Below are 13168 nucleotides of genomic sequence, written 5' to 3'. Positions count from 1 at the left end.
GTAAAATTATCCCTTTATTATGACTTTAAATATTATGCGTATGCCAGCAATTCTCAAATATATAGCTTCAATTCTGAGTTCTCTTTCAGACTCCAGACTCATGTATCCCAACTGCCTATTTAGTAGTGTATTTAAATATATGATAGGTATGTCATATTTAACTGTCTAAAACTGAACTTATCTTTCTCCCAAAACATGCTCCTCTGGCTGCCTTCTTTGTAGATCAGGTACTTATGCCAAAACCCTAAAATCATCTTTGATTGATCTCTTGATCACACTCCATATCAAATCCAGAAGAAAACCCTCTGGTCATACTTTCAAACACTTCTCACCATTTAAATTGTTACCATAATAGTCCAAACCACTATCCCTCTCACTGAAATTACTGTGAAAGTCTCCATACTGGATTCCTGCTTCTATCCTTGGACCCATTCTGTTTTTAATGTCTACTTTTAAGAGAGAAATGCCAATAATTATATGATCTCAGTCATATCATATAACTACTCTGTTAAACTCTAATTTTTCTGTTTCATAGTAAAAGATAATTACTCTACTATGATTCGCCAGATCCTATAAAATCATCACTCTAACCCACCCACTGCTATCCTACCACATACATACTTCTTTGACCGTATTTGTTCTACTTTCTGCCTTGCTCACACAGTCTAATCACACTGGTTTCTTTGTTGTACCTCAAATGAATCAGGTATGATCCTACCATAGGACATTGGCAGCTTACAAGAATGCCCTTCTACCAGGTATTTGTAAAGTATATTTCCTTACTTCTTTTGTCTTTGCTCAAACATTACCTTCTCAAGAAGGCCTCATTTAATGACTATTCATTTTGTTCTACTCTACATATCTTTCTTAACTTGTTCTACTTTTCTTTTAAAAATTATAACTTTTAATACATTTGTTGTCTATTTTTTTGCCCTTCTCTTTAACCCAATGTTATACCTAGAATGCAAACCCCACAAGTGCTCCATTTTTTTCTAACTTGATTGCTATATTCCAAGTGCTACAACTATATCTAGAACAAAGAGGTAGTCATCAAGTATTTGTTGAATAAAAGTATGTCCTCCATGGGGCACCTCTCACCCTCTCCTCTCCCTCGTCTCCATCCCTCTCTATTTAAAAAAAGAAAAGTATATCTTCCCTAATTGTTTAGGCCTTTGATATCTTTTAATAAAGTGCTATAATTTTTTTTCATAAAGTCTTAAACCCTAAACATCTTTTTAAGGCTTCTCTTATGTATCTTAATTTCTTTGTTGATGTTTCTGTGATACATGAAATTTTTTCTGATTGTATTTTCTAGTTTATTATGCTAATATTAAAGGAAAATTATTAAGTTACACATGTTGATCTTGTATACAAGAATATTTCTCAGCTCTGTATTAGTTCTAATAGTTTGCTTATAGATTATCTTTTATTGTCAATCATATTCATAAAGTCATAATTGTGTCTCTTTCTTTCTAATGCCTTATCTCATTTGTTTACTTTTTTATCTTATTGCTTAGAGACTCCATTACAATTCTGAAAACTATATTGATAAAGTCATTCATGGCTTCCCCTTGGCTTTCAACTGGATGGGTTTTTCTTAATTTATTTTTTAATGCCAGTATAAATAACATACAGTGCTATATTAGTTACAGATATACTGTATAATTATTTAACAATTCCATACATTACTCAGTGCACATCAAGATAAGTGTACTTTTAATCCTCTTTACCTATTTCATCCATTTCCCCACCTACCTCACCTCTGGCAACCACAGTTTGTCCTCTATAGTTCAGAATCTATTTTTTGGTTTGTCTTTTTTTTTCTTTGTTCAGTTGTTTTTTCTTAAATTCCATATATGGGTGAAATCATATGGTATTTGTCTTCCTTTGACTGACTTTTCCACTTACCATTATAGCCTCTAGATCCATCCATATTGTTGCCAATAAGATTTCGTTCTTTTTATGGCTTAGTAATATTCCATTGTATTTGTGTGTGTGTGTGTGTGTGTGTGTGTGTATCACATCTTCTTTATCCATTCATCTGTCAATGGACACTTGGGTTGCTTCTGTATCTTTACTATTAAAATAATGCTGCAATATATATAAAGATGCATATATCTTTTCAAATTAGTGTTTTTATATTTTTGGGTAAATACCCAGTAGTAGAATTACTGAATTTTATGGTACTTCTATTTTTAATGTTTTGAGGAACCAACATATTGTTTTCCACACTGGCCATACCAGTTTGCATTGCCACCAACAGTACATGAGGGTTCCTTTTTCTCCACATCCCTGCCAACATTCATTATGTCCTGTGTCTTTTATTTTAGTCATTCCAAAAGGTGTGAGGTGATATCACCTTGTGATTTTGATTTGCGTTTCCCTGATGATGAGTGATGTTGAGCATCTTTTCATGTGTGTTTGCCATCTGTATACTTTTTTTTTTTTTGAGAAAGTCTGTTAAGTCTCCCCATTTTGGTAGTATTATTCATTTTCAGTTGTTGAGTTGTATAAGTTCTTTATATATTTTAAAGACTAACCCTTTAATGATATTTCATTTGCAAATATCTTCTCACATTCGGTAAACCATCTTTTTTTTTAATGAGGGTTTCCGTTGCTGTGCAAAGTCTTTTATTTTGATGTAGTTCCAATGTTTATTTTTGCTTTTGTTTCCATTGCTTCAGGTGACATGTCTAGAAATATGTTGCTATGGCTGATGTCAAAGAAATTACTGTCTGTGTGCCCTCTTCTAGGATTTTTATAGTTTCAGGTCTCACATGTAGGTCCCTAATCAATTTTGAGTTTATTTTTGTGTATAGTGTAAGAAAGCGGTCCACTTAAATTCTTTTGCATGTAGCTCTCCAGCTTTCCCAACACCATTTGCTGAATAGGTTGCCTTTTTCCCATTGCATATTCTTTCCTCTTTTGTAGTAAATTAATTGACCATATAATCATGGCTTTATTTCTGGATTTTATATTCTGTTCCCTTGATCTATGTTTCTTTTTTTGTGCCAGTACCATATTATTTTGATACCTATAATTTTGCAACATATCTTAAAATCTGGAGTTGTGATACCTCCAGTTTCATCCTATTCCTTTTCAAGATTGCTTTGGTTATTTGAGGTCTCTTGCGGTTCCATACACATTTTAGTATTCTTTGTTCTAGTTTTGTGAAAAATGCTGTGGGTATACTGATAGGGATAGCATTAAATATACAGATTGATTTGGATAATATGGACATTTTAACAATATTAACTCTTTTAATCCATGAGCATGGAATATCTTTCCATGTGTTTATGTCACCTTTAATTTTCAAGTGGATGCTTTTAAAGTTTCATTCACAATTACGTATGATGCTTGATCTTGATTCTCTGAAGAGATCCTTCATCAAATAAAAAAGATCCTTTCTCATCCTAGTTTGCTCAAATCTTGTTCAAATGGGTTTTAAATTTTAGCTACTGATTTCTATGCATCTATTGAGATATTTTGAAAGGCAGCATAAGACAGAAGAGAAAAAGCTCTGGAACCAGTAAATAATATATTCCAAAATACAAATAGGATACAAGTAAACCTAAAAAACAATATGAGCTCCTAATATCTATCTACAAACACTACAGTAGGAAATTTGCATACATTGTCTCATATAACTTTTATAATACTTACATGAAGTTGAAGTTGTAGTATTATATTCAGTTACAGATGGAAAACTTAGATTAATTTAACTGATCAAGGGTAAAACAACTCACAAGTAACAGAATCAGGATTTAAATCAAATGTGTTTGAGTCCATTGTCTATGCTCTTTCTACTGTGATATGCTGCCTCAGTGCACTGATAATTTTCACCAGGATGATGTTTCACTGAACTAAAATCTCCAGCATGGAGACTAAAGAAACTGCAAGTTATTGGAATTTTGAAGTTCAATTCAGACATGTTATATATAAAAGTGTGTGTGAGATTAAGCAACATCACTGCTTATAGTAATGTAAGAAATACTTCATAGTTTAAAAAACACTTTAAAAAAAATTTTCCATCACATACCTCAGAGGTTGGTTGGCACAACCAAACTAAAGAGGATTGATGAATTAAGAAAAAGAGCCAAAATAATAAATAGATCTGTTTTGTCGTCTCACGTTGTTGCTGGAATGTAATTAATTCCTTTATGACTAGAGTCCTGAAACTACATATATATGTATATATACTATATATAACTACATTATATCCCATTTACCTGTGTAAAATTTCAAAGTAAGTGAGAAAAAAGAAACAATTTATTCTAAATATATGAAATACTGAATTCATGGAAACATTTAATTAAAAGCAAGAAATTCAAGGAGAAGGATCTCATTGACCACTAAAAGGACAGTAAAATGGTATAAATATTCTGGTACTAATATAGAATATGTATCAAGAGTTCAAAAATATTTTTATCACTTGTCTATCAATTCCCCTCCTAGGAATTTATCCAAACTAAGCAAAATGAAATAAGGGTAATATTTCATACAAGAAGATATTCACTATGCTTATTTATAACAACAGATAATGGAATATAATCTTTATGCCCAAGATTAAGAAAATGGTCCAGTAGTAGAAGGCTATTATACAGCCATGTTTATGAAGTTTTTAGTGACAGAAAATTGCTTGTGTACTATTTAGTTTCTTTAAAAGCAAAACATAAAAATTCATATATGGTATAAAATTTAATTATGCTCCAAAAAATAAAGTAGGAAATAAAAAGCCTAGAAGTAAATATGCCAAGACATTAATAACATTTGTTTCCAGATAGTATGATTACATGTGTGTGCTTTTTTTCTGCTTCTAGTAATTGTCTATATTTTCCAAACACATTGAGCATCAGATACTTTAATCAAAAAGTAAAATTAAAGAGATAGAAACAATATAAGGGAAAGAAAAGAGTGTTTAAAAGTCAAGATATATCATTTTCCCCCCTCTTACTAGCTGAAGTTTTATCATGAGTATTTAAATAGGAAGATTCATTTTCACATCACACAAGTATTTTGCTGCATCAAGAATAAATTTCCACATTAGAGTATTTAATACATGTTCTTCAGAGAAAAAATTACCTTTTAATAAAGATGTCATGACAATAGTTTGCATAGACTCTTGCAAACACACTATTTAGCAACTACTTTGGGGGTTTTATCAGTCCTAGAATACAGCACCATATGTTTCAAGCTTTTATCACTTCTTACAAATGTCAAGGGAAATAACCAGAGAGCTAGACTTGTTTGTATGGTATATTTGATGCTGTAATTTTTAACATTCATTTAATGGACTCAGACTTTGATGACTAATACTTCTTTTGCTTGCTAGCGCCAAACCCTAAATAAGGTTCCTGACTAGATTACATTCATGAAGGTCTCATTTTAACGGAAATTAGAGAGATAGAAAAGATGATAGGAAGAGACATTATAAAAACAGACCTGACAAGTAAAACCTAATAGCAAAACCATTCTCTTTTATATAGACAACCATGAAAACAAATATCCTGTGAGCTAGAGATATATATTGTATCTTTCTAGCAGATCTTTATGCCATCTTGAGACAGATTTCCATAACTATATTATGTGATTACAGTTGATGAAGCAATGGCCCAAAGAAAGAGGCTGATAAAGAATCACACTCCAGGAAACCAGATAAACATGTTCATGATTTCTAATTGTAACAACAGTAGAATAGCACTGGATATGAAGATAGAAACCCAGAGAGTCAGAGTAAATATTGGCTCCTCCAACTTTAAAAATAAGCATTCATAAAAACAGCACCAACTTTCTTATTAGAATAATTCCTTGGAATGCATTCATGTTACTTGCTTAACTGATAGACAAGACTGCAAAAGAGCTGTCTGACTTTAGCATATAGTATAAAAATTATAACATTCTGGAAGAAACCTTTAAAACAACAAAAAGAACATACCTGTAAGCACCTAGAAGAGCAAAGAACAAGAAACTGAAATTTATGAGCAACCTGTCCAAAAATCTATCTCAGGTAGTATCACTTAAGAAACATATTTTCCTGGGTACCTGGATGGCTCAGTTGGTTGAGCAATGGGCTCTTGATTTCAGCTCAGGTCATGAGCTCAGGGTTGTGAGCTCCAGCATGGAGCTTGCTTAAGATACTCTTCTCTCTCTCTCCCTCTAAAAACAAAAGCAAAACAAAACAAAAAACACATTTTCCCTGTCTAATCAAACCACTCCCCACCACTCCCCCTGTCAAGAGGAGCTATGTAAGATTATTTGTACAGAGACTAAAATGCAAGAAAAACTAGGCTAAGAATTTAATGTGGCCCAAAGCTAAAGAAACATAATAATTTCAGAGCTTTCAGTAAGTCTCTATTTAGCAAAGATATAATTAGAATAGAAGATTCTTTTGTTTGAAAAGTAACAGGTCTCATTTCTTAGGAGTTAGTCAATTCCTGGATGCAAAATGTAAGCTGAAGGATGTGCATGTGCTATGCATAAAAAGGAAAATAGTAAACCCCTTTGGGAAATTAGAAATCCTGGCAGATTATACTGCTTTTAAGAAAATGCTTCCCTTCCTTCTTATGAATTGACTATATTGCTTCGGAATTATTGTTTGTTTTTCAGTGCTATATGTTACAACTATAAGTTACTGACATGAGACACCAACAGAAGAATGAGAGGTTGTGTGTCTATCTAAGAAGCAGAGAGATCTTGATAGAGGACCTGAAGGTGGAGTGCCAAAACTCAGTCTTGTAGATGTGGCTATAGTCTCCTGCTATAAATTATACTCTTAGGATTCAGTAACATAAACTTGAAAATGCATTTTGTGAATTACTAATTATTTTGTTGGAAAAAGTGGGTAATCCTATCATCAGGTCAGGAAAAGTGTAGGTTTTCCTAAAGTGGGTAAAGGGAAAAATATTGTTATTCTTAATATGAGAAGCTGAAAAAGGAATTCTCTCATTGCAGAATAAGTGAAACTAAGAAGCAAAGCTAGGAACTAAAGAATGTCCCTGAGCAGCTTTCTGTGATGGTTTAAGAAATTTTTCCCACTTACCCTAAATCATGTTTAGCCAACAATATAGATAATTCTCCCATCTATTTAATTCCTTCCAGTTAGCTCTTAAACTTCATTAAACATTACATACATCTGTGTTACTACATACAGTCATGTGCCAGTGGTGTTGAAAGAATTAAGAGAATCAACAGTAGAGTGAAGTGACTGTTTCCTGCACCCCTCTCCTGCTGAAGGAAGCATGCCAGTCAGTCCCTAAATTCCAGGCACTGATCAATGTCAGACACATGAATCAAATTGCAGTTAAGAAAAATGGAGAGAAGCAAGTAACTAATTAAAGGAGCAAACAGGATGGACTGACTTGGGAGGGAAAATTAAGCCAACCTTCCCTTTCTCCCAAGTATATTAGAAATAGATGACCCTGAAGGAAGAAGGCAGATAGATATTAGGTTATGGGGCTATGTTTTCATTTGCTTAAAAGAATCATATCGCTATATGTACAAAGACTGTGCAGTCTTTCCATGATTAGATGTCCTAATATAACAGAATGATAAATGATTTCTTAGTATTAGATGTTTATTAACGTTTGTTCAAGTCATATGTATTTAGTTCTATTTACAATATACTCTCACTCCAAATATTTGAACAGGATTATAAAAAACATACATAGAAAAAACATACATCTAAATAGAAAATGTAGATGAAGAAATTATGTTTAAAGACAGATTAATATGATCAAAATGAAAGAAAAATTAGTACACAGAAGTACAAGCCACAAAGTTTTCAAGAATCATTAGCAAGGGCTATAAAATTGGCTCTTGAATTTTTCAACAGATTTAAAAAAGCAAGTAGGAGGAGTTATAAGAATCATATTATTTTTAACATATAACCACTTGCTTGTACAAAAGAAGAAAACTGTTTCTGAAACTGAGGCCTGTGAGAAATGTCCCTCACAAGTCTTTACAAAAAATAAGTAATATGGATAACAGCACTCTGTAATAAACATAGTAACAAGTCACTTCCAATGGTTCCTTATAATACTCCTCAAAGAAATCCAGCACATTATGCTAATTCTTCAATCAATAAAGAACATTTTTTTGTCTTAGATAATATATTTGTATTATTTAATATCCACCAGATAATAAAAGCCAGCATTTTATACCTGTACATCTCTGCATATCTCTTAAAACTATATCATTGCTAGAGATACACAAGTATATATTCTTAATCTGGACATTATTTTGAGATTTCTAAAGTAAAACAAAAGCATAATCTTCTTACCAAAACCACACTAAAGATATCCAATATTTCCCTTACCTGTGATTCTTTCACATTTTCAACAGTAAAGTTGAACCAGACTCGGAATCGTGGATTACAGGTATCCGGCCTAATGAATAAGTCATACTCAAATTCAGAGACCTGGTCCACCCGTCCAAGGTTACCTGGTGATAAAAATTAAAAGAGTCATGTTTTAATAGAAGTTCATGCAGCTCAATAGCACATACACTTAAATACTATGAGCTCTGACAGCAACATTTGTCATTATTCAGTACTTGTAGGTTCAGCATTCACACTCTGTAAGGCCGCCAACCCTGAATACAGCACAGGATAAGAGGAGCCTTCCAGCTAGTCCTTGCTGTGGTACAAGCAACTCTTTCAGTTCTTATCACCCAGATCTGTTTGTGCTACAAGTGACAGATTTTTAGTTTGGGATGTTCCATGGAGGATGTAGCAAGCTCCGATAAGCCAAAAAGAATCACAAACAAACTTTCTAGTTTTAAAAAAGGACGATAACATATGTATTTTGTATTAAGCTTTATACAAACTTCCACTAACTCTAATATACTTGATCTTATTTAATTCTCACAATATTGCCTAGCAGTTTGTAGTATTTTCGGTAATTTCCAAACTTCTATCAGAGCATATTAAAGGATATGTAAAATAAGGTTTTAAACAAAAATTACAAGTAGTTGCTTCATAAGAAAAATAATGGCAAATTCACAAACAGCCATGAAATTAATTTCCATTTTCTCTACCAATAGAACAGTTATATCAAAAATGTAGGTTGACAGAGGGGAGGTTGGTGAGAGAGGGGTGAAGTAATAAGTAAAGGTGATCAAGAGTACATTATCTTGATGAGCACTGGGTAATAAATAGAACTGATGAATCATTATACTGTACACCTGAAAATAATATAACACGGTATGTTAACTATACTTCAAATTTATGAAAAAGAAAAAAAATGTATAAACTTAGGTGTTACTTCCATTCATTGTATCTCCTCTCTTTAACTTCTATTCTAATGAGCAGTAAAATGCCCATAATTGTCACAATGTGATGGGATAAAAAATAAAGCAAATAGTCTGGTGAATTCCCAAGTCAGATAATCAACATCTGAAAAAGAGTAAAGATAATAAAAGACAGCAACAAAGAAATTGACTGAGAAATCAGTACTCTATTGTACCTGAAGAGCATAGAAGTATCCTGCTTTAAAATAAGCTCTTGGGGATCCCTGGGTGGCTCAGCGGTTTAGCGCCTGCCTTCAGCCCAGGGTGTGATCCTGGAGTCCCGGGATTGAGTCCTGGGATCAAGTCCCGAATCGGGCTGCTTCTCCCTCTCCCTGTGTCCCTGCCTCTCTGTCTCTCTCTGTCTCTCATGAATAAATGAATAAAATCTTTAAAAAGAAAAAAAAAGCTCTAGTATGTCTTTCTCGAAAAGAACACTCATAGTTTAACTTTAAATGTAGCAGTTTTCAATTAATTCTTTTTCTAATTCTACTAGCATGTTACTGATTTTAACTAAGCATTAGTCGCGTTGTCACAGATGGAATACTAGCCAGGGAATCAGCAGACCTGAATTCTAGCTCAACTGATTCTCTGTGCAATAATACCAAAGTTATTCACCCTCTGAGGGCTTCATCTACTAAATGAGAATATTGAGTTACCTAATCATGAAGTTTCCTTTCAGCTGTACCATTCTTTGGCTGCCTGAATCTAGGATTAATCAGGCAGTGATCCAAGATAATAAGATAATACTTCCCTCAAAACCTTATCAATTAACCTTAGGGTAATTTTATTTGCTTTCATTAAAATTTGGGGTAAGAAGCCAGATTTATTCCTCCTTCCAGAACCAAAACAATCAGTTACTTCCAATTAAGAACACACATATTTCTTAAAAATGCACTGATAGGAAATTACAAGTATCAACTAATTAAAACCAAAAACTTAGTTTTTCTAGTTTGACTGTCTTCAGAATTCCCGAGGAGATTCCTCATTAAGTTGGTTCTTTCTATTATTATCATGCAAAAATATTTACTAAGCCTTATGTTATAGAGGGCAGAATATTGCGCAGAGCAATGAGCTTGCAATCAAAAGATGTAGGCTCAAATTTTACCTTGGAAATGACATTGGAAATTCAGTTAACTTCATCCACCCTCTGTTTTTTCAACTTAAAGTAAGGATTACATCAATAAAGTTTGAATATTTATTTCTTAGAAATTACTATGAATATTAATTTTCAATTGAAAACATTTTCTGAGCATTTCTATATACTACCCAAAATGGTAGGTGTACTAACCTATTCAAGTCTCACAACAACCCCTGTGGAGTAGAACCATTACAATCCTCCTTTTGTAGAAGAGAACAGCAAGGGAAAAAGCTACAAAAAATAACTTGGCCTATGTTATATAGCATGTAAGTAAGTAAAAGTCAGAGTTGGGATTTGAATTCCAGCAACATGACTCTAATCACTAGACTAATAGCTTCTCTATATAACATAGATGGTTGGAAGAATACAGAGATAATATAAAATGAAAGTATAAGTTATAATGCTTAATACAATTACTACCTTTAAAAAAAACAAGAAGTGAAGAATAACACTATTTTTGGCCATCTAAAAGTTACTGGTTGAAAAATTAAACATTAATATGCATTTCATCACTCAAAGGAAAATTTTTATTTTGTTTTTAATTCTGGAACACTATAAATAGGTTTTGATAAATAATAACGTCTTAAAATTGCTGCCATCAATGGTACCTATTAATAAGGCACAATTTGTGTCTAAAAATTTACAGTTTCAAAATGAGTTGACATCCTTTATTTTATTAAAGCCTCGCCATGACCCCATGATGAGTAATTGAAACTCAGAAATATTTAGTGCTTCATTGAATTCATACTGTAAAGCACTAGGGCAAGACCTTGAAATAAAGATTTTTGGACTCCATTGTGCTATCTTTGGAATATGCTATAGTCACAGTCAATACATTCATCCTTGTATTCAATCAGTTATTCATTCAAAAAGCATCATGTTATATGTTGTAAAATAGAAGAGATAATAAATCAAACAGATATAGTCTTTGCTTTCACTAAGTTTACAGTTTCAAATAATAATAAGCATCTAATCTTTGATCTTCTGTAACTATCCTGTTGACCATCTTCACCATTCCTATGAGGAATATCTTCTCTGTGTGTATGCATAAACAATTCTTTCCTCATGTTATCTCTAATATTTCAACAAAGTGGCAATTTTTGACCTTCTAAAAATGGCTATTTGTATATAAAATGACAATGCCTATATATCATTTGGTTTCCTTCCATTTATACAAAAAGCAAGAAAACAAATAGAAATTCAAAATAAAGGACAAATACAAAGCAAAAAATAAAATGTAGATATCAAACATAAGTATGTGAGTAAATGTGTTAAATACACTGACTAAATATCAAAAGGAAAAAATTTTTATTCTAGATGAAAAACTTGAATATATATTGCTTATAAGTACAACTTTATATTTAAGCACACAGAAAAACTGAATGATAAAGGAATGAAAAAGTTATAACAGGAAAGCACTCTGAGGAAGAAAGTTACTGTACCTATATTTGTATCAGACAAGCTAGGCTTTAAATCAAGAAATATTACTGGAAATGAACAAGGATGGGGCACGTAGGTGGCTCAGTTGTTTAAGCATCTGCTTTCCACTCAGGTCATAATGCCAAGGTTCTGGGATCAAGCCCGGCATCAGGCTCCCTGCTCAGGGGGGAGCCTGCTTCTCCCTCTCCTTCTGCCCCTCCCCTATACTCATGTGTGCTCGCTCTCTCTCTTCTCTCAAATAAGGAAATAAAATATTTTTTAAAAAGAGAAATAAACAAAAATATTTTATGATGAAAAAATTGTATATTTCATATATTTTTCTAATGTATTGGTATAAATAATTCACTATATTTTTGTTGTTTTTGTCTTTTGCTAGTTTGATGTATAAAAGTTTTACAATACTATACTCAACTATTATATTAATGTGTTATCTTTCTCTTTATTTTTCCTGGTTGAACTAGGCTAGAGTGTGTTGTATTAAAAGTATTTTTCACAATACTTTTTAACATATTACATTTTCTATAGAGTACATTAAAATTTTTCTTTAATTTTCTAATCTTTTATTATTTCCTTCCTTATATTTTTTATTTTGTCTTGTTTTAAATTATTACTTTTTTAAAAGTTTCTTATGATAGAGGCTTAGAAAATTGATTTTCAGACATATATAAAAGGATAATTCCATTAAGAAGATATAAAAATCTTAGAAGTATATACATCTATTAACACATCCCCAAAAGATGTAAGTAAAATTTGACAAAATAGAAGATAGAGACAAATTCATAATTACAGTGAGAAATTTCAACAAACCAAAACCACAAACTGAGCAAAATCAAGAAAATATATTCACAAAGAATTGAGACAAATTGAAAATGTGACTAAAAAAGCTACTTCATTCTAATTATGAAACATTTGATATTTAAAGAATAACGTGTATATATTCTTTTCAAATGCACATGCTACATTTACCAAAATTGATTATATGCTGGTTCATAAAGCAAGTCTCAACAAATTTTTAAAAAGATTTTATTTATTTATTTGACAGAGAGAAAGAGAACACATGCAGGGGGAGCAGCAGGCTCTCTGCTGAGTGGGAAGCCTGATGTGGGGCTTGATCCCAGGACCCTGAGTTCATGACCTGAGCCAAAGGCAGATACAAACAACTGAGCCACCCAGGCACCCCAAAATGTACAATTTCTAATAAGAAAACAACCAACTAAAAAAAGAATCAAATCAAATATTCATTTTTAACAAAAATCAAATATGTTGTATGAATAAAAGCAGAAAAATTATATGATAAAAACAACA

At 32.2% G+C, this 13168-nt stretch overlaps 1 protein-coding gene across 8 annotated transcripts in view; it reads right to left on the bottom strand.

Moving 5' to 3' along the window:
- The window catches only part of LOC144281984 (BEN domain-containing protein 5), a 1369676-nt gene that overhangs the window by 1076555 nt on the left and 279953 nt on the right, over window positions 1-13168 (bottom strand). For all 8 annotated transcript variants that reach the window (XM_077845011.1, XM_077845003.1, XM_077845014.1 and 5 more), the window contains exon 3: window positions 8315-8439. In XM_077845011.1, the coding sequence (XP_077701137.1) occupies window positions 8315-8439 (125 nt within the window). The remainder of the gene's footprint in view (window positions 1-8314; window positions 8440-13168) is intronic.

Source organism: Canis aureus, chromosome 13 (assembly GCF_053574225.1).
Source record: "Canis aureus isolate CA01 chromosome 13, VMU_Caureus_v.1.0, whole genome shotgun sequence".
NCBI lineage: Eukaryota > Metazoa > Chordata > Mammalia > Carnivora > Canidae > Canis > Canis aureus.
Note: the sequence above shows the minus strand (reverse complement) of the source record. Positions and strands in the feature narration are given on the sequence as shown.